The following is a 27,821-nucleotide window of genomic DNA, read 5'->3' on the forward strand; positions in this document are numbered from 1 at the left end:
AGCTCCACTGTTTGTCCTAGGACCTAAAAGCCCTTGGAGGTGCTGCTGCTGTCTCATCACTGGGGCCTCTGCATTTGTTATTGAATTCCTAAACTGTAGGGAGCAAGACTGCACTTGTTCCCACCTCACTGATCTGCAAGGCATTCAGCAGTGCTCAGCCTCTTTTCTAATAAGCCTCCCTGGATTTACTCTTAGGTGGGAAATTAGTTGTAAGTGGTGTGAGATAAAAATCTTTAAAACCCCTCATTAGCCTTTAAAATGTGGTATTGTGGTATTATTTATACAGATAGTTCATATAAACAAAAATGGCACGGCTGCTTTTAATGATGAGCTATAACAGAAGCATTTTCTCACTTCACATAGGGCCAAAGAGTCCTAAGGCAATGAAGTAATAAAAAATAATTGAATTAAGAAATTCATCAAAAGCAATTATGGCTTCTGAAATCCCTTCAGCAGAAAATGAGAATGGATGAAGAAATACAGTCCTGTTATAGTGGGTCTGCTATGTGGCCAGGATGGACTCTCATACATTTATGTTTGGCCTGGTGAGTCAGCTGCTTGAATATACATTTCAGAGAAAATAGAAAATCTGAGACCAGGGGTCCTTAGGGATAAATGCCATCCATCCTTTTTTGTATGGAGAAGAGCCTTCAGCAAGGACTTGCCTGGAGTTATACAAAGTCAGAAAGAGCCAAGCCCAGAGGCCAAGGTATCTCCTTCTTGGTTCAAATCTTGTCTTGTCTTACTGGGTCAATCATCTGGCTACAAGCCTCCTAGGGGAAGAAGGGTCTGTTTATAACAAGGGATCTCTCCTAACACATGCCATACAGGAAGACTGTATTTTCCAGAACAGGGCAAAGGTGGGGAGGGGACCTGGAGCAGCAGAGAGTAAAATAGTGCACACATGGGTGCAGCAGTTCCCTGGAGTTCTCAAAATGGGTCTCTGGGCTAGCATTATTAGTCATCAGAGATGTTATAGAAGTGCAAATTTTCAGGGTGCCTGAGTGGCTCAGTTGGTTATGCATCCAACTCTTGATTTTGGCTCAGGTCATGATTTCAGGGCCATGAGATTGAGCCCTGCATTGGGCTCCAGGCTCAGCAGGGAGCCTGCTTAAGATTCTCTCTCCCTTGCTCTTTACTCCTACCCCCACTTACGTGCCTGCAGGTGTGTTCCCTCTCTCAAATAAGTAAATCTTAAAAAAATGCAAATTCTTAGGCTCCCAATGGATCAGAAACTTGAGAAGGGGAGATGCACTCTGTTTCAAACAAGCCTTCCAAGGTAGTTCTGATACCTATTCAAGTGTTAGAACTTCTGTGTTAGGCAAAGGAGCTGGTGATAGAAGGCTGTGGGGACATTACATCATCAACCTCTGCAGTCTGGATAAAGGAAGAAGTTTTAGGAGAAACTGAGAAATCCAAAATAGGGAAGGCTGCAGATCAATGTATGCAAAACCAATGTCTTTAAGTCAAATGAAATGCTAAGTTCTTCAAATATATCATGTCATAATTGGCAATACTGACAATTTTAGGTTTGCAGAATTACTTTTATTCTATGGAACCAGGATTCCTAAAGTGACAAGTGACACCTTGTTATTCATTCATTCAACAACATCTGTCCTGTGACAACCAGCCGCCTACTTCTGAGCAAGATATTTCCTCTTTCAGCCTATGTTTCCTTGCTTTTGAAGCAGTAACAGAGGTTAACAGTCCTCTTTGGTATTCCTGTGCCCTAGCTCTTGGAAGTGTTCAATGAATGTTAGTTTGGATTTTCGTCTCCATGAATCTAGCATGTCTCAGGTACTATGTTGAGTTCTAAGGAATAAAAGCACAAGAAATAGCCCTGTTCCCCAATAGCTAGCTCATCATCTGGTAGAGGAGGGAGGGACAACAGCTGACACAGCTCAGCATGATCAGCGCTTGGGACAGTGCACAGAGAGGGTGGCCTGCAGTCTGAGACATCAATGGACAGCAGAATTTTGAAAAGTAGTGTTGTAAAAACTTAAGGAAGGCTTTTTGCTCTTTGATCCAGTGATTACAGGTGAGTTTACCTAAGAGAGGAATTAGGAATGGATATGTTTTTTTGCAATATTAACAACAAAAATCTGGAATGAATCTGAGTTTCTAAAATTAGGAGCCTAACTAAAAACACTGTGATCTAAGCCATGCAAAGGAATATTCTGTGGCCTCTAAACTGACATTGCAGTACCAAGAAGCATTAACCGACTGGAACAGTGATGACAAAGTATTACTAAAAGGGAGATGAAAACTCTATTGACACAATGGTCCCTGAAACAAAATACACTTTTTTTTTAACTTCAAAACCTCAATGTATGGAAAATGTCTAAAAAAGACATACCACACCCCACTACCCAAGTTACTAATTAGTAGGTATGGATTACATTTTTTCATTATAGCTTATTTACAATTTAAATTTTTCTACATTAAATAACTACTGGTTTTATAAGTAAAAGAAATATTTTTAGTAGGTGGGAAGAAGTAAGGGAATAGTTAACAGAGCCAAAGCTGTGGAAAGCAAAATTGGAATCAAGACAAAAAAGTCACTGAAAATTGATGATTAGAAGGTAATGGGTGATCTTGAAGACAGCAGCTTCAACAGTAGTGGGTACATAATACACACTACACTGAACAGATAGGAGGAGGATCAGAAGCAGAAAAAGGGGGATGCAAAGAGTAGACCACTCTGTTAAAATATTTGATAGGGAAGCAGCAGCAGGATTTTTCTAACCAGGGACAACAAGGTTTACATGGCTTGCTAGATATCAATTATTCAAAACAGTCTTTTTCGGGGGAGGGCGAGGCCAGAGGGTGAGGAAGAGAGAGAATGTTAAGCAGGCTCCATGCCCAGAATGTAGCCCAACATGGGGCTTGGTCTCACAACCCTGAGATCATGAACTGAAATCAAGAGTTGGACTCCTAACTACTAAACCACTCAGACACTCCACAACAGTCTTAATGAGTGAAAGAACACAGCTTAACAGCTGAGTCTTAAAGTGTGAGACAAAGGAGTTCCAACTTAGTCTTCCACAAAGCTAACCTTCTTTATTCAGGAGTAGTAATGGAGGAATGCAGCCTAGCCCCTCTTTTAACAGACTCAGATGATCCATGGTGCAGCTCTGCAATGCCATCTACTTCTTGGTAACTAGGTTCTCTCATCAGGCAGTTGTGAATTTTGCACAATTAGAAGGCTGTGACAACACAGAAAAGCAAAGTTTTTTTTTGTTTGAGGTTATTATTTCCCCAAAATATAAAGGCATTAGAGCTGCATGCTCCCCAAATGGATTTTATGTTAAATACTATTTACCCATGATAAAGAGCATCTATAAAAAACCTAGAGCTAGCATACTTAATTGTGAAATACCAAATGCTTTCCCCAAAGATAAAGAGCAAAGCAAGGTTGTCCACTCTCATTACTCTTATTTAACATCAGACCAGAGGTCCTAGCCAGTGCAATGAGGTAAGAAAAAAAAATAAGGGGTGCCTGCATGGTTCATTCGGTTAAGTGTATGACTCTTGATTTCAGCTCAGGTCATGATCTCAGGGCTGTGAGATCAAGCCTTGCATCAGGCTCTGCACTGGGTGTGGAGCCTGTATAACATTCCCTCCCTCCCTCTACTTCTACCCCTACACCTCCATTTGCACCTGCATACATTCTCTCTCTAAAAGAAAATATAAGAAGAGAAAATAAGAAACATACAGATTAGAAAGGAAGAAACAAAACTGTCTCTGTTTGAAGGTGATATGATTATCTAATACAAAATCCCAAAGAATTTCCAAAAACCTTCTGGAAGTAGAGGTGAGTTTAGCAAAGGTGCAGGAAATAATATTAATATATAAAACAACTGCATTTCTATGTACTAGCAACAAACTGAAAAATAAAGTTTAAAAATCAGTATAATTTATAATAACACCAAAAAATAGGAAATACATATAAATCTAACAACATGTATAAGATATGTATACAGAAACTATAAAACATTAATGAAAAAAATAAAAGAATATCTAAAAAAATGGAGATACATTGCCTTCATGGACTAGAAGTATTAAGTATTACTAAGATAGCAATTCTTTCCAATGTGATCTATAGATTACAATGTACCCTCAATCAAAATCCCAGCAAGAAGTTCTGCAGATGTTGACATGCTAATTCTGAGACTTATAGTTAAAGGAACTAGAATAGCTAAGAAAACTTTGGAAAAAAAAAAAAGAACGAACTTGGAGGATTTACACCACTTGATTTTAAGACTAACTATAAAGCTACCGTAACCAAGAGAGTGTGGTAATGGTAAAAGATAAGACACAGATCAATGGACTAGTAAGTCCAGAAAGAGAACTGCACACATATGGTCAACTGATTTTTGACATAGTCTTTTCTTTCAATAAAAGGTATTGGACATCCAAGTGGAAAAAGAAAAAAAAAAGAGTCTTGATCCCTACTTCACATCTTATACAAATGTTACCTCAAAATAGGTAATAGATCTAGATATAAAATTATATAACCTCTAGAAGAAACACAGGAGAAAAAAATATGTGGTCCTGGGTTAGGCAAAGGGTTCTCAGATATGATTCCAAAAGCATGATCTATAGAAGAAAATCACTGATAAACTGGACTGCATAAGAATTAAAAAATTTTGTTCTATAAAAGACAGTTTGTTGTAAATGAGAAGACAAGCTAAAGACTGGGAGGAAATATTTGTAAAACATATATTCAACAAAAGACTGACACCCAGGTTACATAAAGAACTCTCAAAATTCAACAGTAAGAAAACATATAACCCAATTAAAAATGAACACAAGTTTTGCATAATAATTTCACCAAAGTATAAATATGGTAAACAAAAATATTAAAAGATACTCAACATCGTTAATCATTAAATAAATGGAAATTAAACCACCATTATATACATCTATATACCTATTAGAATGGCTAAAATAGGGGCACCTGGGTGGCTCAGTTGGTTAAGCGTCTGACTCTTGGTTTCAGCTAGGGTTATGATCTCAGGGTCCTGGGATCGAGCCCTCTATCGGGCTCTTCACTCAGCAGAGAGTCTGCTTGAGGATTCTTTCTCTTTCCCTCTCCCTTTGCCCCTCCCTCCACTCGCATACACACACTCTCTCTCTAAAATAAACACATACATCTTTAAAAAAGAATGGCTAAAATAAACATGCAAAGAGATAATACTGAATTCTGGTGAGCATATTGATCAACTAGAACTCTCATACAATGTTGTTGGGAAATGGTATAACCACTTTGGAATAAAATTTGATAGCACCTCATAAAATTAAACATATATTTACCACAACATCCAACAATCCTATTCCTAGATATCTACCTAAGAAAAATGAAAGTTTATATTTATATAAAAACCTGTAAAGAAATGTTTGTTAGCAGCTTTATTCGTAATCAACAAAAAGTGGAAATAATGCAAATGTCTTTTAGATGGTGAATAAACTGCAATGGAATACTACTCAGCCATAGAAAAACTGACATGTGCAACAGCATGGATGAATCCCTTGATGGCATTATGCTGAGTGAAAGAAACCAGTCTCAAAAGGCTACAGGGTACACGATTCCACTCACATGACCTTCTGGAAAAGGCCCACCTACAGTGGTGGAGAACAGATCAAGGGTTGCCATAGGTTAAGGACAGGGGGAAGGTCTGACTACAAAAAGGAAGCAAGATGGAACTTTTAGGAATTTAGGAAATCTTGGTTGTGGTGGTGGTTACATGCCTATATGTTTGCCAAAACTTGGAGAACTGTGAATCACAAAGAATGAGTTTTACTCTTTGTAAATTTAAAAATAAATAAGAATTAAAAAAATTATTGTTTGCTGTTTCTTACTGTTATAATCACTCACTTTAAGATCACTGTTTTAACTCAGAGTCACAGGGTTGGGAGGGAACTTAGTGGGGAACTGGTACAGTCCCCAATCTGATACAGAAATTTCTTAGAGGCCTCCTGGGAACTTCTGCTTGAGAATCACCAGCAAAGAATTCCTCATCTCCTAAAGCAGGCCAGCTTACACTGGACAGCTCCTGTTACTAGCAAGTTATTTCTTTTATTAGATAAAATCACTTTCCCTGACACTGATCCCTACTGATTCTAGGTCTATCTTCTAGAGCTACACAGAGAAAGGAAGGGGCATCTCCTTTACCTTAGAGGTAGCAGAACGTCTGCACAGAGGGACAGCTTGAAGCTACTTAGTCAAAAGCTAAGGGCTTACACCTCCTGAACCCACCTCTCTCTGCAAGGGTCTGTGTAATTCTGGGCTACCCTGAGCCATGTGAAGTCATCTGGTCTCGGCTCTAGTCTTAGAAATGCCCAGATCATGCACCAGAGAGGAAGGACAACATGCTTCCAGGGCCCTCTCCTGAATGAAGCTGGGAGGTTACAGTCTCAGCCATTCTCTCCTTGAACAGAAAGTTTCTTTCATATGATGCTCATTCCTTTCCTCTGATTCTTTTCTGACCTCTAACTTCATAAAGAAAATCCATAAATCAATTCTGGCTAGCAAGTAAGGGAAAACCCCTGAATAGGATTCAAGATGGCCAAGCTCTGGCCCATTCCCACTGGAACCATGGTCTGGCCATTTGGATCATCTGCCTGGAAAGAAGGGGTCCATGCAGAGGAGAGCACCCAGAATACCGTCAGGCATTGTCTTACCTGCTTGAAGTTGCCGTTTTTCCTCTGCTCCCAGTCCATCATGTCATGAAAGATGGGAATCATGATATTCCGCACTTCTGGCTGTGGGACCAGTGTCACACCCAGAAAAGGACCAATCATTCCCGGAATAAAGTGGATCTTATGTTCACCTGAATAACAAAACCCAACAGATATTAGTTTATGCTTTCTTTGCTCCTTCTACAGAAGCTTCCCAAGTAGGGCCACAGTATATACTTTCAACTGCCCTGGAAGCATCTGAGAACAAAGCAAGCTCTCCCCTATGGCTTTCTGAGAATTCATAGGTAAAACTGGCCTAGCCCAGCTAAAACAAATGTTCAATAGGCACAAACTGCCTTTCCAAAGAATTCATGGGAGGCTCAGCAAACTATCTGAAAATCATTCCGAGGTCAAGGGACAGAATTCATTATGTTAGACAGAAAAGGATTTTTGAATAACCCTATGATAGTTTCAGATTGTCCTGCTCAGGGTTTATTTAGCAAGGAAAATCCATATATTTCTGCTTAAACACTATCTTTGGGGGTTCTACCTCTGGTCTAGCAGCTATAGGCGTAAAGTTCATGAGCCTCTTCACTGCCTGTGCTCATGTATGCCCAAGAGGTTTTCTCCTTAGTTAGCAGGAGCCTCCTGCACAGCCCTAATCGGACAGAATAGTTCAGGGACTGTCTGTGATCCTCCCCATCCCTGCCCCTTGTCTTCCCATTGCATTTTTGATGGTAGCACTACATCTACCCAGGCCAGCTCAGCATATCCTCCAATGTTCTTATGAGGTCTTCCCATAGGAAGTGGGTAATGCAGGTTTCCCTGTGACTGGCCTGTAATCTGAGGTGTATTTCTAGAAGCCAGGGCTAGTTCAGAGGACTGTGGGACAGAACTTTCCTCTTCCTAGTAGTGGTGAAACAGAATGAGCCAACTTCTAAGAGCTCTGCTTTCAGTCCTTCAGAAACTATAAAGAAGACAAACTGTGGGCCTTGTAATGATTGCTCCAGCCAAAGTAAAATCAGTTCTTGAGGACCAGAAAATTCCATTTGCACCAAAAACCAAAATGAAGCAAGAATGGCTTTATCAGGCAAACTTGGCATCTATTTTTATTTCCTCCATTGTGAAAGCCTATCTAAGGAGCAAATGTTAGCCCTGAGGCTGACTCTACATATTCCAATCTCAGTATTTGGTACGGTTTGTTAGTACCTTGTGTTCCTGGGAATATGAATGTCAGGTTGAGGATTAAAATCTATACCCTGACTATGCTGGATGAAGGATGTAGGAATACTGAGGCTGGAAAGCCTTGGTTAAATGTATCTTCATTCATGGAGGGAAGCCTTAGTGTTAACTGGTAGGGATGCCTCATACCTTGTTTGCTGCTTCCAGGGTTAGTGATTGAGATGGTTAATGGAAAAGTAAAATTTTATGCCCATCATTGCTAAGGCCTCAGAATCATGATCTCAGTTGAAGAGTAACAGTTAGGAAGTGTAATGGCCTCTCTAGCATCCTGAGAGGCCACTTAGAAGCCTATATACCAAAGGATGGCTCTCCTAGTCACTGGGGCAATCCAAGGATTCTATCAAACACTCTGATAATTTCAGATCAAAAGCACTGGATATTAGAGAAGCTACAAATAGAAACTGCCAAAGGAAGCGGGATAAAATCAATTTCACCTAGGGGCTACAATTCCCTTCTTGTGTGCAATATTCATGTAATTGGTGGCAGAAACCTGATCTGCATGGTCTTAATACCAGAGACACCAAAAGTGTTTCAATATTTATGAAAATGAATAGCTGCCCTTGCTCATTTGCTGAGTATTTCCAATATCTATGCTTCTATACACCTATCATGATAAACACTGAGTAATGTATAGAATTGCAAAATCACTATATTGTATACTTGAAACTAACACAACACTGTATGGTAACTATATTGGAATTAAAATTAAAAAAAGATCTATGCTTCTGAACCTGCAACATCCTGAGTGGGATAGCACAAAGGATCTTACCAGCATGAGTCCTTAAGCTGGGAAAAACTCCAAGAGCCTTTATATTCTTCTCTTTTTGACTTCAGTTCTCAAAAAAAGGAGTGTGCATATGTGTTACTGGGGTCTTGCTTCTCGGCCTAACTCTCTTTGCCAAGAGCTCCGTGCATGTGTGCTATGCCACCCAGCTGAGGTGTTATATTAAAGATATGTAAAGGTCTCTTGGGTCTGAGTTAGTATTCATAAATCTGGGGGAATTTGTTAGTCTTGTCACTTTTTATTTGGCTATGCAATATGTGGAAGGAAAAAATAGGGAGAAAAGACCTACCCAAATTCTGCCACATGCTGAACAGTTCATAAGCCATCATCACACGCATGTCCCCATACCTGGAAATAGTAACAGCGAAGCCAGCTTTCAGTGGAAGAAAGTTCAGGAAGGCAGGGCCACAAAATACAGTAAGGCTAGCACTTCTGTTTCTAATGCTTCCCCCCCCCCCCAATACTAAGTAATTTGGCTGTCAACTGAACTCTCACACTTGGGTCCCTGGGAAGCTACCCAGTGAGAACCTTGTGGACTTCTGAGGAGCCTCTCACTTAAACATAACCGCATCTGGGCATGTGATAGGGAGGTGAAGAAGAGACATATGTCTTACTTATCTAGAATCTTCTTCCTCTTGGCTGAAGTGATGATTTCTAGCTGAAGGCTTGGCTGATTTATGAACAGAACTGCCAGGCTAAAATAAGAATTCCACACCTAGAGAGACAGAGAAACAGAAAACATGTGACAGCCTGAGTCCTTAACCCTGCAAAGAGAAATTCTAAATATATGGATGTAACAGAGAATTCATTTCACAATTTTAAATCTTGATTTTTTTCTCCTTTTCAAGTATCTTTGCAAACAGAACTTTTTTTTCTTTCTTTCTTGACTCCTTGAAACCAGTAGTGTTGATTCTGGGCTAGAAAGCCTACTCCTGGTTGTCTGGCTCCCAGTACCTCCAACAGGGGGGATCTTAGGTTATATCCTAGTCACTCTCAAACTTGGAAGTGGTTCAATACTTTACAAACATTTTAATAAAGCAAAAATCAGTCAGCTTGCCCCAGCTCTTAGCCACCCATCCGACACCTAGCAGTCCTTCTGAAATTCCTGACCTGAAGAACTGTTAGCAAAATAGAATGGTTTTATTTTTATTTTAGTAAAAACAAAACAAAAATAGTGAGCCTGTTTTCTGGCATCCTAGTGTTATTACAAAGATAGTGATGGATTTCAGGAGCTCCTACCTTAAAGTCAAAGTCTGTCTCTGTGAAATTCTTGTGCAGTGCAGAAGACAGGTACTGGACAGTAGTGACGATAATACTGCAGTAAGGGAACAAGGCATTGGCAGGATTAAAAGACTAACAATAGTGTCCAATAACTTAGCATCTATGACCTATGAGTAAACATCTTGAGTACAACTTGTTCTCATATAAGATGTGACTATAAAGAGATAGATGGCACAAACCTCACAGAAAACTGATCTTGGAGAAATGCCCCATAGTTGGCAGTACAGGATAGAACATCAGTGGGTCCTAGGCCTGGTTTTGCCATTATCTGGCTTTGGCACAACTTCTGTCTGGGCCCCAGTTTCCCTGCCTATAAGAGGGGATGGGAGGAATTAGTTGGTTCTTTAAGATTTCTTCTAGTTCAAAGAGGGATTCTAGTATTTTGAGGACTTCTGGGTAATGAATGTATATTATGGACTTCCAGAGGGCTTAGAGTATAATTTTATTATTTTACTTGATAATAAGGGCTTATAATGATTAAATCCCTGTTGTTGTCACATAGTATTATTTTTATCTATAAGTTACTTGTTTTCAGTCTTTGGTCTAGAATATCAGTTCCTCAATTTTAACCTGGGTATATATAAGGAGCAATGCGAGGCTGGCTTGCTGGAGCTGAGGTTCAAGTAGAAAGGAAATGAAGTGGGACAGGCAGAGAAGGGTTTGATTGCCTTGGGTGCCTGGCAAAGGAACACTGAGCACTCTGGCTTTGGTGCAGAAGAAGGGCAAGGCAAAAACAGTGCCTAGTCTACTGGAAAGGCAAAAACAGAGAGCCTAGTCTACTGGCAGAGGAGGTGACAAATTTGAAGGGTAAAAGCCTTGGAAGAAGAGGCTGTTCCTGTGGGATGGGCTCAGGGCCCTGAGTGCGCTGAGGAGAGCTAAGAGATAGAAACAAGAGGGGGGAAAAATAAGAAACAAGAGGGAGTCAAATGGAAAATCCACTATTTGAGAAAATATGTATGCAACTTTGTTTATAACCATTCTTGCATTCTATATGTTTGCAGTTTTGAAAAAAGAAAAAAGTCCCCTTTATATAAAAGGTACAAAGTGGAACGATCATGGTGATAGCTTGCTAACAAATCTAACATAAGTAATATCACTACGTTCTGCATAATGTTGACATAAAAAGCAGATCAGGGTGCCTGGGTGGCTCAGTCAGTTAAGCATCTGACTCTTTTTTCCCCCCCCAGAAATGGCCATTTTAATGCAGAAAACCATGATAATTTACAAAAGCATCTGACTTTTGATTTCAGCTCAGGTCATGATCTCAGTTGTGAGATCAAGCCCTACATTGGGTTCTGTGCTGGGCATGGAGTCTGCTTGGGATTCTCTCTCTTCCTCTCCCTCTGTCCCTCTTCCTCCACTCTCTCTCAGAGAGAGAGAGAGAGAGAGAGAGAGAGAGAGAGAGAGAAGAAAGAAAGAAAGAAAGAAAGAAAGAAAGAAAGAAAGAAAAGAAAGAGAGAAAGGGAGAAATAAAGAAAGAGAAAGAAAGCTGATCAGTGGGAGAAGGCAGCAGGTTAGTGAGTGGAGGCCAAATGGCCTTCTCCAGAGTAGAGGGAGACCTGATGAACCAGTACTATGTTACCTGCATCACCCATCTGGTTTGCCAGTTAGGCTAGAAATATGAATGGAACAGGCAATTTGGGGGCAGTCTAAGAGTCCTGGAGTCAGAAGTGGTCAGAGCCTTACAGCCAGTTTTCAGGTGGGTAATTAGCACTAGCTGTGGGAGGTAGATAGTGTCTGGCAGACAACAGAAGTCAAATCAAGAGGAGGTCTTGGGATAACTACCTGAAACTATAGAGCAACAGAGGCCAGTGGTCCATGGAACAGGCCTCCCTCAAGGAGGAACCTTCTTTAGGTATTATTAATTCACATTCTGTACATTCCTTTTCTGTCCTGACCATGACATCTCTGTGAGGCACTTAAGGCTCCATTTTGAACTACCTTTAACACTTTCGTCTTCTTGAATTTATGGTAAATGGTCATGTTCATCTGATTATGCTTCCAAATATTTTTCAAATTTACCCTGTCTTCTCTGCCCCCATGGCCTTCACAATGATCTCTGTCTTGCTTTCTCTCTCTGTCACACATATACACACGCACATACATACTCTCTCCTTAGTCTGAGAATAGCTCTGTTGATGCTGGGTGCAGGCCCCTTCCACACTCACTTGCTTGTAAGAAGTCTCATCACCATCCAGTCCCGAGGGAAGACACTCATTTTCATCAGGTTCCGGAAGACACAGAAAATCTTCAGCAGGAATTCCTGATCCAGCAGGAAAATCTGATGTGAGACACCACCACTACCACTACAGCATGCATTTAATTTACAGGGCTCTCCTGACCTCTAGACCAGGAGAATGGATGGGACTAGTGGGTTAGATTCTGGTTTCCATTGTGAGTTATTTTTTTTAGAGGCCTACATGAAAGTGAGATCTACGCACTCTATCAGGCCAGGTGGGAGCAGACCCAAACTGGGTAGAACAGAGCCAGTTCTATACCCAAGCCCAGTAGCTAAAACCCAAAGTGTAGAGAAGGCTACAGGCCAGCAAAACTGGTATCCAACTGGGTTTGTGAGTCTCTTTATTTGGGCCATGACCCTTGAGCACCTGACTATAAGAACCTGTCTTTTGGCGCGGGTGCCGGGGTGGCTCGGTTAGGTGTCTAACTCTTGATTTTTGGCTCAGGTCATGATCTCAGGATCCTGAGATTGAGCTCCATGCTCAGCCTGGTTTCTGCTTCTCTCTCTGCCCCTCCCCCCACTTGCATGCACTCTCTCTCTCTAAAATAAATAAATAAAATCTTAAAAAAAAAAAAAGAACCTGCTTTCTTGGATGTTAAGAACACATTGACAGGAGAAGCATTTTAGGAATGGCAGAGTAAAGACCTCCATAATGTGCTCCTTCATTGAAGTAATGAGAATACTGGCAAAGTCAGGTTAAGCAAAGATTTGTAAACAATCCAAGGAGTGTTATTCAAGAAAAATAGTTGAATTTCAATAGAAATAGTGAACTTTGTTGCACTTTAGCTTGTCTCATTACTCTTCCTCTTCCTACCTCTATGGTATCCTCTTCCTACCTCTATGGTATCCTTGAAAATAAGCAACTGCACAACCACAGTGGTAGTGAGCTCCTGAAAAAGCACCCACCCCAAACTGCTACTTTTCTATCTGTCTGGCAGAAACCTGGGAAGTCTCCATTCAGAGGGCTTATTTGATCTGACCCAGAGCTCACTCAGTGAAGGCTTTTTACCTAGAGTATTTATGGAAAAAAAAATCAGCCATAATAACTTAAGATTCCAGCCGTATGAAGCAGCCATATTGTTAGGGCATCAAGAAAACTGCCAAAAGAATTAAAAGAAAAATCTGGGGAATGGGATATCTCTAGGGAACTTTGAAAAGCTCTGACATACTCCTTGGTACCTGGAAGTCCACACACATGTTTAGGGCTGTGCATATTCCCAGGAAAGACCTGAGAAGCCTAAACTCTTATCCTGGCTGATTTTGAGGCTCTTTGTGAAGCAGGACGTGAAAGCTAAGGCAGTAATATAAGCTGTTGGAGCACTGAAGGTGAGCCCCAACACACACATACAGACATTCAGCAAAGTATCAAAGACTTATTGACTTAAGACATTTTAGAAAATTTCTGTTCAGGTATTAGCTGACCACTGAGCTAACAGAAAGAAGATCTCAGTGGCTGGACACAACAAAGAATATAGACATTGTAGAATTAGTCCAAGACAGTCACTAAACAAGCAACCAAATATATATTAATAACAACAACAAAACAATAAAAAGTAAAAACCCCTGGGATGTGGTGGGGGCGGATATAATTTCCAGAGTTGCTGAATTATTTAAATTGTCCAATTTTTAACAAAAAATTATAAGATATGAAGTTAAACATGGAAGTATGACCCATACACAGGAAAAAAGAAGTCAACAGAAACTTTACTTGAGGTAGCTCAAATGTTGGACTTATTGGGGAAAAAACTTTAAAGTAGATGTTTTAAATATGCTCACAGAATTAAAGGAAATCATGCCTAAAGAATTAAAGGGAAGTACAAGAACAATATCTCAACATATAGAGAATATCAATAGAATAGATAGAAATCATTTTAAAAGCATCATATAGAAATTTTAGACTTTAAAAGCACCATAAGTGAAATGTAAATCTTGCTAGAGGGGCTCAACAACAGTTTTGAACTGACAGAAGAAAGAACTAGCAAATTTAAAAGATATGTCAGATTATCCAGAGGAATAGAAAGAAAATGAAGAAAAACAAACAACATGAGACCTGCGGGATACCACCAAGTATAAAAACATTATAATAGGAGTGTCAAAAAGAGATGAGAGAAAAAGAGGAAGAGATTTTGAAGAAATATTTGAAGAAACATTGGTTAAAAACTTCTCAAACTTGAAAAAAACCTTTAATCTACACATCTAAATACTTCGATGAACTCCAAATAGGAAAAAAATAAAAGAAATTTACAAACAGACATAGTCAAACTATCAATTGTCAAAAAAAAAGAGAATCTTGAAAGCAAGAGGAGAAAAATAATTTATCATGTACAAATTATTCTCAATAATAATAGGTGACATACAAGCAGATATGATGGAGGTCAAAAGGTAGTGGAATACCATATTCAAAGTACTGACATAATGTCAATAAATAATCTTAAATCTAGCAAAACTATCATTAAAAAATGAAGAAGAAATTAAAACATTCTCAGATTTAAAAAATACTGTGAAAATTTGTTATTAATAGAACTGCTCTAAAAGAAATACTAAAGGGAGTCTCAGACTTAAATAAAAGGACACTAGACAGTAACTTGAATCCATATGAAGAAAGAAAAAGTACTAGGAAAAATGGCTCTACAGGTAAATATAGAAGATAATATATAGGTAAGTTTGTAACTCTTTTCCTATTTGATTTACAAGGCAACTGTATAGAGCAATAACTATAAATTATGTTGATGAGAGTATAAGGTATAAATATGTAATTTATATGATAGAGACAGCAAAAAAAAGGAGAAAGGATTGGAACTTTAGTGGAGTTAAGTTTTTGTGTACTATTAAATGAAATTGGTAGATTGTTTTGAGATGTTAATTATAATTCCCAGGGCAATTACTAAGAAAATAACTATAAAAATACACTAACAGAAACAATGAAGGAATTAAAAATATTAAACATAAAAGAAGGAAGAAATAGAGGAATAGAGGAAGAAAGAAGATATAAGACAGATTTAAAACAGCAAAATGGTAGGTGTAAATGCTAACTTATTGGTAATTATACTAATTGTAAATGGATTAAACATTCGAATCAAAAGGCAGAGATGGGAAGATGGAAAAAATACATGATCCAATTGTATGTGGCCTACAAGATACATAACTTTAGATTCAAAGTCATAAATACATCAAAAGTAAAAGGATAGGAAATATATATATGATGAAAAATGCACCCAAAATAGAACTGGTGTGGCTATTTTAAACAATAGAGACTTTAACAAAAAGTGTCATTAGAGACCAAAAAGGGACATTTTATGACAAAAGAGCCAATATGTCTGAAAGACTTAATTATAAACACATATGCATTTAAAATAGAACCTCAAACACATAAAGCAAAACCTGACAGAATTAAAAGGAAGGAAAAATAGACAATTCAACAATGATAGCTGGAGGCTCCAATATACTACTTTCAATTGTGTATAGAAAAAACTAAATAGAAGATCAGCAAGGAAGAAGAAATCTTAAAAAATACTATAAACTAACTAGACTTAGCATCTATACGACACTCCTTAACAGTAGCAGGATATACATAGAAGGATATATACATTTTCTTCTCTAGGACAGACGTGATGTTAGTCCAAAAGAAAGCCTCATTATATTTAAAAGAACTAAAACTCATATAAAGCATGTTTTCCAACCATTATGGAAGTGAGTTAGAAATCAATAACACAAGGAAATTTGGGAAAGTAAAAAAATATGTGAATTAAACAATATATTCCAGGTAACCAATGGTCAAAAAACAAAGCATAAGTAAACAGGAATACTTTGAGAATAATAAAAATGAAAATACACCAAATCAAAATGTATGGGATGAAGTTAAAACTTACAGCTGTAGTGCCTACATTAAAAAGAATGAGGTCACAAATCAATAACTTACTTTATGCCTTAAGAAACTAGAGAAAGAAGAGCAAACTAAACATAAAGCAAGCAGAAGGAAGGGAATAATAAGTGATACAGAGATAGAAAAATAGAGGAAAAAATAAAACCAAAAGTAGGTTCTTTGAAAAGATCAACAAAATTGAGAAACCAAGAAAAAAAAAAAAAAGAAAAACAAAAGCGAGAAAGATGACTCAATTACTAAAATTAGGGATGAAAGAAGGGAATCATTACCAATGTTAGAGAACCAGAAAGGATTATAAGGGACTACGATAAACAAATGTATGCCAACAAATTATATAACTTAGATAAAATGGACAGATTCTTAGAAAGATACAATCAAAATTCATTTAAAACTAAACAAAATCTGAAGAGACCTATCATAAGTGAAGAGATCAAATTAATAATTTAAAATCTTCACACAAAGAAAAGCGCATGACCAGATGGCTTCACTGGTGAATTCCACCAAATATTTAAACTAGAATTAGTACTAGTATTTGTCTTTTTGATGATATCCACTTTCAGTGTGAAGTGGTATCTTATTGCAGTTTTGATTTTCATTTCCCTAATGACTAATGATGTTGAGCATCTTTTCATGTGTGTTTTGACTGTTTATGTATCTTCTTTGGGGAAATGTCTATTAAAATACTTTGCCCATTCCTTTTTTTTTTTTACTTTGCCCATTCTTAAACCAAGTTGCCTATTCATTCTTGAGTTGTAAGAGTTATTTATATATTTTTCATGCATGCAAGTTCTTTATTAGATATATGATTTGCCAATATTTTCTTCCATTCTGTGAGTTGTCTTCACTTTCTTGTTGGCATCCTTTGAAATATAGTAATTTTGATGAAATCTAACATCAATTTTTTCTTTTCTTGCTTGTGCTTTCGGTGTCATAACTAAGAAATCATTGCTAAATCAAGGGACATAAAGATACACTTTTTTTTTTAAAGATACACTTTTGTTTCCTTCTAAGAGGTTTATAGTTTAGCTTTTACATTTAGGTTTACAATCCCTTTCCAGCTGTTTTTTTCATATGGTATAAGGTAGAGGTTAGATATTAAGTTGTTCATCATTTGCTGAAAAGACTTCTTTACTCTTTGTATTGTCTTGATAATATTATTGAAAATCAACTGAGTGTAAATATAAAGGTTTATTTCTAGACTCTCAATCCAATTCCATTGATCTTTATGTCTATTTTTATGCAAGCACCAATTCTGATTACCATTATTTTGTAAGTTTTGAAACTAGCAGTGTGATCCTCCAATTTTTTCTTTTTCAAGATTGTTTGGCTATTCTGAGTCCCTTTCATTCCTCTATGAATTAAAAATCAGATTGTCAATATCTACAAAAAGGTAGCTGAAACTTTGAGAGGTCTTGTATCAAACCTGTAGATCACTCTGTGAAGTACTGTCCTCTTAATAATATTAAGTTTTCCTATCTATTAACATGGGGTGTCTTTCCACTTATTTAGGTCTTTTTAAATTTCCTATCTATTTTGTGTTTTTATACTATTATAAATGGAATTTTCCTCTTAATTTCCTTTTTGAATTGTTAATTGCTAGTGCCAAGAAATATAATTGATTTTTGTATATTAATTATATATTGTGAAAATTTGCTGAACTTGTTTATTACTTCCAATAGTGTTTTTATGAATGTCTTAGGATTTTCTGTATTCAAAATCATGTCATCTGAGGATAGAAATAGTTTTACTTCTTCCTGTCCAACTTCGTGCCAAATTGCTCCAGCTAGATCCACCAATTTAATGAGTGTAAGTGGCTAGACCAGCTATCTGTCTTTCTCTTGTTTCCGATCTTAAGAGGAAAGCATTCAGTCTTTTGTTATTAAGTATGATGTTAATAATTTTTCATAGATGCCCTTTATCAATCTAAAGAAATTCCTTTCTATTTCTAGTTTTTGAATGATTTTTATCATGAAAGTTTGGTGGATGGATTTAAAAAATGTTTTTTTAAAGATATTCATTATGATGGTCTTGTTTTTGTCTTTTATTCTATTTAATGGTGTATTATGTTGATTAATTACCGCATGTTAAGCCAATCTTGCACTTCTGGGATCAATCCCACATAATCATGGTGTATACTTCTTTTACTACGTTCCTGGATTCAGTTTGCTAGTATGCTGCACTTATATGTTTATAAGGGATATTGATTTATAGTTTGCTTTTCTTGTGATGTCTGCCTTTCGTTTTCATGTCAGGGTAATACGGACCTCATAAAATGAGTTGGGAAGTGTTCTCTCCTCTTCTATTTTTTATGAGAGCTTGTAAAGGATTGGTATTAATTCTTCTTTAAAAATCTGGTAGTATGCACCAATTAAGCCATATGCTCTTGGGCTTTTCTTTGTGGGAAGTTATAAATTATTAACTTGATCTTAAAAAAAAAAAACTTGATCTTGTTATTTTGTGAGAAGTCTTTTAAGATGGATATAATCAGAGACACTGAATTGTACCATTTAAAAGTGTAAATTTTATGGTATGCAAATTATATATCAATAATGCTGTCATAAAAAAAAGAATAAATGTGCTGAACTCTCTATATTTGGTGTGGTGGACTGCATATGTTCCCTCATCTGCTTCAGCTCAAATCCTCTAAAATGACAGTCAAGTAATAAATATATACCCACAGAGACAAAGGAAACAGGAAATAAGAACACAGTAATGAGAAGAGGTGAATACATTTTGAAAGCTTGTATGTAACTGACTTAATATACTTGAGAAAGATGATAGCCAACAGCCTTGGGAAGTGACAGCAACAGGAAGCAAGAATCTCAGAAACTGCAGGCATCACTAAGTACCTCTGTGGGACTGGGATATGAAAGCTGAAAACAGGAAGACTGATTTACAGTCTCCCTAAGACCTCTTCTGTCATCTCTTCTCATCTCATGTCCTTGGGTGACGAGGCTTTCCCCATCCTGTCAGAAGACTGAGGGCTGCTTTCTGGAGTAGTTGATCACTGAGGATCTGTTCTCAAGGATACAGCAACAGGTAAGGGCTGAGATACCAAAATGAAAATAGGCATGAGAGAAAGTTCACCTGCTGAGCTGGAAGGTTCCCAGCCTCTTTTTGCTATTTGATCCCAAAATATTGGTGGGCTATTCCATTCCTAGGAAGGGAAAAGGATTCTTTTCTCAGGAAACAGACAAGTCCAAGAGCACAGACTAGTTGATACACAGATTAGAGGAGGCTCTGATCAGACTTTCTTCAGTCAGCTACAGGGAAGGCCTGCACACAGATACACATACACAAAGAGCTTCTCATTAGCACCAGAGTGCCTCACTTTAGACATAGACTAATATTCAAAAGATGAATGGATAAAGAAGATGTGGTTTATGTATACAATGGAATATTAGCCATTAGAAATGACAAATACCCACCATTTGCTTCAATGTGGATGGAACTGGAGGGTATTATGCTGAGTGAAATAAGTCAATCGGAGAAGGACAAACATTATATGTTCTCATTCTTTTGGGGAATATAAATAATAGTGAAAGGGAATATAAAGGAAGGGAAAAGAAATGTGTGGGAAATATCAGAAAGGGAGACAGAACATAAAGACTCCTAACTCTGGGAAATGAACTAGGGGTGGTGGAGGGGGGAGGAGGGCAGGGGGTGGGGGTGAACGGGTGACAGGCACTGAGGGGACCACTTGACGGGATGAGCACTAGGTGTTATTCTGTATGTTGGCAAATTGAACACCAATAAAAAATAAATTTATTATTAAAAAAAAGGAACAACGAGAAAAAAGGTCTCTAGTAGGAGGAAAGTCTCTAACATGAAAGTTAGAGACTGAAATAAATAAAAACAGGGCAAGTTTCTAGGAAAAGAAAAAGTGACTGGACAGTATCTGACAGATCTGATCTTGGGGAAAGCTGGAAGAAGAGGTTTATTACAGAAAGGGAAAAGAAGAAATCCTAGCCAGATTTGAAAATCAAAAGAAAACAAAAAATGTGCAAATAACAAAAGAGGCAAATAATTCCAGGAAAAAACCAATAAGTTTTATAAGAAAGGAAGTGTAATAGTGTAGCAGCTGGCCTGCCACAGTATTTACCTAGCTGTAATAAAGAAGAGTCGATTGCCGATTTAAACAAAAATGTATGCAAACTATATTGGAAGAATGAGAGGAAAGACTTGTGTGTGAGAGAGGAATGATACAGGAGAGTCACTCTCATTTTCCATGGGAATACGAAAATAGATAATAACTACCAGTTAAAATTTAAAATGGCAGTAGAAGTTTAAAGAACAGCTTTTGCTGTTCAAAGTGACTGCTTTTTGGGGAAATAGAAACTGGATATGAGGCTGGACCAGGGAACAACCATTTCATGTTATAAGCTTTGTAACATTCTTTTGGCTTTTAAGATTATGTATACATATTCACTGTATATTAAACTATACTAGAATTAAAATTTTAAAAACCCATAAGGTCTGGGTATAATGCTTACTTATAGCAGGCTTTCAATAAATGAAGAATAAATTTACAATTAAAAATATGTATACATATTGCTGTTATAAAAATAAACTTGTAAATAAAAAGTACGAGAATGATGACAGCCTAAGCTTCTGATTGCGAATCAGTTAGTAGAAAACACAAAGGATGAAAATAATCTAGAATAGCTAACACTGGATTTTGGGCTCTACAACCCAGCTCAAGCACTGCTTTGGTCTCTGGCTAACTTTTGGTTCACTTCAAGGGCTGTCAACTCATCCCTCCAAGAAGACAGCCTGACCTTACTGAAACGAGTTAATGACAACAATCTGCAGAGCTCCATGTCTGTGGAAAGGCAGGCAAGACCAGATACTAGAAAGTGACACTTAATACTTATTAACTGATACAATATGATTAATAAAGGTCATAAAAATGAAAACAGTGTAATGCATTACTATGAAATGCAAATGACTTGGTTCTGAATAGAGGCAGAGCATACCACTAAAATTTGCAATAGTTTGTTTATCCAGGGATGAATTGAGTAGGGCATTCTAAAGCAAAGACACAAGCCCCAGAAGTTTGTCAACAGCTAATACCGCATGAAGCTTGGAAATGTTCTTCTGTTTTGTGGATCATGGGCCCATTTTTCTGCACTATCTGCCCCAGTGGTCTAGATCCTGAATCTGGTAGCCAATGGGCACTGCTCACTTTTGCTTTCTACAGGTCACTTCCAGAAATACATGCTAATGAAGAAAAGTCATCATCATTATTATAATTATAGCTATTAAACAGCAAAGTCTGGTTTGCAGGGGCAAAATATAAGGTGACTGTTGAGTCAATAAGAAAGGGAAGAGTTCTGGTTTGTGGATGACTACTATGACCTAGAGCAGCCTCTCACTGAGGCACAGTCATAGGACTGCTAGGACTCAGGGAAGTCTTGCTAGTGTTACTAGAATCTGTCTAAAAATATAAAAAATTAAAAAAATAGAATCTGTCTGTCTAAGAACATTGCTGGCTTTTAGCTTCTGGGAGTCATACATACCCAGCTGTAAAGGGGGCTGGTGAACCCTTCACCCCAGGCAGTCCTGATCACTTGCACTTGCACCCTGGTAGGAGGAAAGCCCCTGGAGAGTCTTAGCTGCATGCATCCTTTCCTCAAAAGTCAGTTTTGAGATAGGTTTGTTGCCCACCTTGAGTTCATCTTTGCTCTGGAAGTTGTCCAGGAGGTGCTGGTAATGGGTGTCACACATCTGGCGGAGCAGTGAAAGAAGGCAGGACACATACTCACCCTGGGGATCAACCAAAAAAACCACTCAGCACAGCTAGTCACAAGGGCTGTGTTTCCCCAATCCACAGAGGGCAAGGAGAGAAGGAAGGGTCTGAAATGGCCCCAATGATCATGAAAGGGAAGGGGAGGACTCTGGCCCTGAGAATGAGTTTTCTTTTCTGCTAAAGAGAGGTCTGAAGGGCTTGGGAGTTTTAATAAGACCTCTGCAGCATGGGGCTAATGGAAAAACTTTAACCTGTAACAAAGAAGTACTGCAAAGTGAGACAGAGAGTCTAGATTTTTCTCCTAGGGAATTTCTGGCTAAACAGTCCATTGTCACTATATATTTCCAGGCCACCACACTGAGGTCTAAAGGGGTTCTTCAGAACAGGGTACTTGGCCTTTTCTGGGCAGAATTTGGGCTCTTCCCATCATACTGGGTTGGAGTAGCCCTTCTACAAGGATCTCTTGGGGACCTCCCAGAGCTTATATGTGGTTACTGGACCAGGAAGATGGAACACAGTAGGTCAACATAGCTTTCTGGAAACCAGAGGAGTCAAAACTGACCTTTATGAGAAGATGTTAGGGGCTTTAAGATAAGAAAAAAACCCAAGGATAAAAAAATGAATCTTTAAAATTTCTTTAAGTTCCAACTGCAGTAACATGGAAGAAAATCTTGTTTTAAGGATTTCAAGATTTTCACCATCCTATAGCAATTTCTGTCATGGGGCAGCTGACCAAGTGTTTTTAAACTTATGGTAATTTTACAATAGATTTTATTGTCTCTCAAAGAATTTCTAGACACACAAAATTATTATAGCATATGTATACACAGAATATATATACATGTGTGTGAACCACGGTTTTATCTGAGAAATGGGCATAATAAGCCATAATTCATAGATTTGTTATGAGGGTCAGAGGAATGAATATATACAAAGCTTCTCAGTGGACAAGTCCAGTACATAAAGGTGTACTTGGTAAATTATGCAGTTATTATCATCTTCATTACATCTATGTGATTTAATATTGCTAAATGAAAGGGTACAGAGTAGAGTTTGGCTCACAGCAAGCACTGTGTGGTTGTTGGATAGGACGGGTTACCAGGACATAGCAGGGCACAATTGTTTTTACCTGCAGCCAGAGTGCCCTCAATAGGAGCTCCCAAGGGAACAGACATTCTTTCTAAACCCAGTGCTTCAGAACACATGTCTGCTCTCTGCTCTCCCTAGCATGCTGGAGCTTGGCTTACTCCCACAGAGGACTCACTTCAAAGAAATCACTGTAATCTCCCACCTGCCAACTGGAAGAATCCATGCAATCTGTTAATGGAGTTCTAACATCAGGGTTAAGAAGTCCACTCTGGGTACAGGAGTGGGGGCTGTCTCTCTGCCTCTTCTGGGAAGCCTCTGCAGGCCACTTCTCTTCTGTCCAATAAAGCCAGTGCAACTCTACCTCATCACAGTTTTCCGGACACTAGATATTTGGATACAAACATTGTAGACAAAACAACTAATCTGTAGATACAACCTAATTCTAAGACGATTATTCTGCTGGTGCACAACATTTAGGAGAACCTGCTCCTGTAAGGAAAAGTCTATTTTTCACCTTCAATCTCTTACTACATCTCTGCTCCATTCTACACAATAGAAAATGAGTTGGCATAAAAGGAAAGGCCAACAGAGACAGTGTGCAGAAAAACAGGACAAGAAGCATTCCCTGCATCAACTCTATAGTAAATTTCTGGGACTATGAACCTAGAGCTTTCAGAGTGGAGATGGGAACCAGGTGCAAAAAGGGAAGAAGGCAGCATGCTGACAACCATGCAGGAAGGGAGGTGGAGATGGAGGTGGTGCAATGAGGAGGTGGGGGTTGGTGTGGAGGAGCCCCAGGTTAGAAAAGAAAGCAAGAAAACCTGAATGTTAGTTACTAACAGTGATCTCGGCTGTGCACTGCGGGCACCGCTGCCCTCTTACCGCCTCCTGAGCGTGCGATTTGCTCATGATGGTGAGCAGAGTCTGCAAGAGCACATCCAGGAGGCTCTCCACCATCATTTCTACCTCCTCCATGACATCTGCCTCCTGGAGCGAGCAGCGAGAGAGCACACCGTTAGCACCCAGGCCAGGCTGACACACAGCTGGCAGCACTTACTAAGTCAGCGACGTCAGGAGTGGTCTTCTGACTGGATTCTTAACACTGAGCTCCGGCCTCACTAGCATGCAGTGTCAAGGAACCTGGACAACAGCTCTGAGAGAAGGTGAGGCGAACCTGCCTCTGTTGCCTTGGTATGGTGGCCAGGGCCTTCGCCTAACCCAGCACCACCTGACACCCACAGTTCTGAACCTCAAGTAGATACATTAATAACAATATACAGGACAGAAGTGACCGTCTTGAGTTACATGTTTTCTTTGGTTTCCATAGAAAAATCAGGAAAAAGCACAACACTGCTAACACTGTGAGAAAATGGTAAAGTGTTCACGCCATAGGGTGTGGTAGTAGCACCTTCACTATTGCTAACACAACTGCTAATGCACACAGAAGTATCTCAGTCTTTAAGATGACTGTTTTCTCCTCAGGATTTTCTCCTTAGGTGATCTCAAGCTTTGCTGGCCCCAACTGCTGCTCAGATATGGCTGCATCTCACTTCTAGCTCCTCAGCATTTTTGCTTGTGTTCCCTAGTTCACCTGAAGGACTCTGGTCTCAATGTGTCTTTCTTGGGCAGACTCACAGAAACAACAGAGCATACCTCCTCACTAAGCTCTGCTTCTCAGCCACCACACTCTAAATTTAGAAAGAGTCTGTGCTATCCTTTTACAGGCCTCTCAACACTGAATCTCAAATCAGATTTTATTTATCTGAAAGATTCCCATTGTCCCTTCTCTAGCCTCTTAATATTATTACTGGTATAAATGTCCATCTGTCGATCCATCTACCAATCCATTATTTATTAAGCCTTTACCATGTGCCAGTCACCATTTGTGAACCTGAGTATACAGAGGTAAACAACAAAGATAGTATTGCTACTCTCATGGAGCTTAAATTCCACCCCAACCCATTCATTCAATGTAATTATATTGTACCCTATTCCACATGAAAAATGTGAGGAGCTCCTGGGGCCAAAGTCCTCTTTCTCATCTGCTGAAGTGACTGTAACACTCTTTATTTGGAGTAACAGTGTGATGTCTGACTAGTTGTAAGCTACTAATTGCACCCAACTCTCTAGCCCCACAAATACAACCAGACCATTCCCTTCAGGCTTTTACCTGTTTCCATTCCTCTTCCATTCCTCTCCCGCCCTTTATTTTCTCCCTTCAATTTCTCTCCTTCCTTTAGCAATAAGCCTCCAACCTCCTCAAGTCTTACCTTGGGCTGCTAAAAGACCTTAAGTGTCTAGTGTTGCCTCTCTGAGGCCCAGTGGGAAGGAGAGCTGCCAAGCCTTGCCTGGAGCCAAGAGCAAACAATAGGGCCACTACAACCACCGTAGGCACTCTGCCAAGTCAGGCCCCTGACACCAGATGGCACTTTAAGTCTGGAACCAGAGCACCCTATTGGGTCCCTAATCCTGCTCAAAGCAACCACGCTCTTTTCTTTCAGGACTTCTCCTGCTCTACATGGATAGCCTAACCTTATACATTCTTATCACCTGGCTTCTGGCCTTCATTTTAAATGTGGTTGAAATTTTATTCTCCAGAAACTTTATTTCAGCTTAGTACAATGTTGTAATAAAAAACTCATTCTTGTTCTTGATTTCTCTCTTTATACTTTTCTACAGTTTACAAATTTTCTCTAATATGCATTTCTTCTACTATAATATGTATAAAATAAATATCATTAAAATAGATTCCTACCCTTATTCATGCCTAATACATGTCTTTCCTTCCTTCCCTCCCCTCCCACCACAGAACTCTTTTTAAAATAAAAAGTAAAGAGGAAAGAAAATAGACAAAAGCATTACTAGTTGCAACCTCATCTTTAAAGTGCAATTCTCCCATCCATGAGGCTCAGAGCTCCTGTGGGCAACAATTATCTCTCGTACATCCCGACCTCATCTGGCATGGTATAGGAATGCCATATGGGTGGAATCAAGCTGCTAGGAAGCTGACAGAAAAGTCTGAATGAGCAAGCTGCCTCTCAGCCTGGGCCTGCCTCCCTGTGCTTGTGCCTGAGTATCCTCAGAACACTCCCAGGAACACAGGATTAATACCTTTTGATAGAAATAGAACATGGCACAGGATTCGGCTTTCTGGTGTTAAAGATAACTACATTTCTGGGTGGATTTATGGAAACACAACTTTTTCAAATAGCAAAGCTGCTGTGTGAAGAAGCCTGCTGGGCATACACAGGCCTCCATTCACTTGGGCACCTTCCTCTCACTGATGAAAGCTTCTCTGAGGAATGTACAAAGTGGTGTTTGTTGCTTTGTGTCTGGCTAAAGTAATATAAGACTGGGGCAGAGCTGACGGGGAGAGAGGGGTGGAGCAGATGTGGGGCCACTACCAGAGAGCTGGTCTTGACGATGGAGAAGATGCTGCCGAGAATCCCTGAGCAGATGAGCAGCTCTTTCTGCTGCCTCAGGTGAAGGTGAATGTGATGGAGAACCACGGGAAGCAGGATGCGGCGGGATTCTGAGAGAGAAAACACAAGGGTGAAGCAGCCCTTCAGAGAACTAGCTACCTCTGGAAGCCAGTGACACTAGGAGTCTTAAATGGTCTTAAAACAGGTGGGGCTAAAACTGGTGCCAAGCTGGAGGTCACTCCTTCCCTTCTGAGGGCGTAAAAGACCACTTCTGGACATTACGAAGACATTCCACAGCATTGTCTTTCCATCTCTCTTTCCTTCTTTCTCATTTTAAGCCTCAATGTCTATGGCATTTTGTGCAGGATGAACATTAGGTTACTTCCAAACAAAATTTCTTTAATGACTAGATTTCAAATTAAAAGCATAGCTTACAGTGAAAATTCCATTTACATGACACACCTAGTTCTGTGAACTCTACTGATTGGACCTGCAGACTTGATATGGATTATAAATGGTCGCTTTTTATGACACTCTGGCTAGGTGGCCTGGCATGAGCATTAACTTGGTGGCAGCCATTAGGTCTATCTCCTAATGGCTCAGGGGACAGGTTTGGCATGTTCAGAGCAATAAGTAGAATAGTAGCAGGACTTTGTTTTGTCCTAAACCTTTGATAATGAGCTAATGCTAATGCTTTTCTCCTTAATGTTACCTGAACAACATTTTCATCAGGAGATGACTATATTTAGAACTGTCAGGAAGGCTGAATCCTCGTTCAAATTCCTTTATTAACTCACCCTAAGGAACCTTAGGCAGGTTCATTCCTCCTATAGGCTTGCTTTTTCCCATCTGTATGATGAGGTACTAATGGCCTTTTCTGCATTTACTTCACAGGTGTGATGAGAAGACAAAGTGAAATACAAGTGTGAACACTCCTGGTGCTCTGCACTTTTATGTGGTCAGTGACTGTGTGACTCTGCAGGTACTCTCCTACCTGGCCAACATGATGTAGTCAGATTACCAATAATAACAATAAACAAGCCAGGGCATTTTGGATTTATTGTTCACGTCTGACCATAATTAAGTGTTCCAGACAAAATTCAGAAAGAATTTTTTTTTTTCAGCCAGAGACCAATTACATGACTTACAAGAGATTTGGGGCTGTCTTGTCAAATACTTAGAATATATTCAAATAAAATGAATGACAGCTATTTTATGTTTAAAATGATGGTTGGACAAAAGAGGAATTCATAATACATTCTGCAGACCAAAATACCAACAGAGAAGAATTTATAACAACCAATAACTACCTGCAGAGGAAACAGTAGTTTCTTGCCAGAACCTGCTGAAGAAGAGACCAAACTGATGTGCTCTGAGAAGACTTTTAAGTGTTGCCTAAAAGACACCACTGGTAAAAATCTCGCTTCAAGGGAGATGCTGCAACTCAAACA

General features: G+C 39.0%; 1 protein-coding gene across 2 annotated transcripts in view; it reads right to left on the reverse strand.

The window, feature by feature from the left end:
• DOCK3 (dedicator of cytokinesis 3) overlaps positions 1-27,821 on the reverse strand; it is a 505,777-nt gene that overhangs the window by 42,738 nt on the left and 435,218 nt on the right. The window contains exons 25-32 of one of the 2 annotated variants that reach the window (XM_055343226.1): positions 26,353-26,480; positions 23,789-23,935; positions 21,778-21,876; positions 12,157-12,251; positions 9,947-10,022; positions 9,322-9,422; positions 8,997-9,055; positions 6,685-6,833 (exon numbers count right to left, since the gene is read on the reverse strand). In XM_055343226.1, the coding sequence (XP_055199201.1) occupies positions 6,685-6,833; positions 8,997-9,055; positions 9,322-9,422; positions 9,947-10,022; positions 12,157-12,251; positions 21,778-21,876; positions 23,789-23,935; positions 26,353-26,480 (854 nt within the window). The remainder of the gene's footprint in view (positions 1-6,684; positions 6,834-8,996; positions 9,056-9,321; positions 9,423-9,946; positions 10,023-12,156; positions 12,252-21,777; positions 21,877-23,788; positions 23,936-26,352; positions 26,481-27,821) is intronic. The other variant, XM_055343227.1, reaches the window with a different exon arrangement.

Source organism: Nyctereutes procyonoides, unplaced genomic scaffold (genome assembly GCF_905146905.1).
Source record: "Nyctereutes procyonoides isolate TBG_1078 unplaced genomic scaffold, NYPRO_anot_genome, whole genome shotgun sequence".
NCBI classification, from domain to species: domain Eukaryota; kingdom Metazoa; phylum Chordata; class Mammalia; order Carnivora; family Canidae; genus Nyctereutes; species Nyctereutes procyonoides.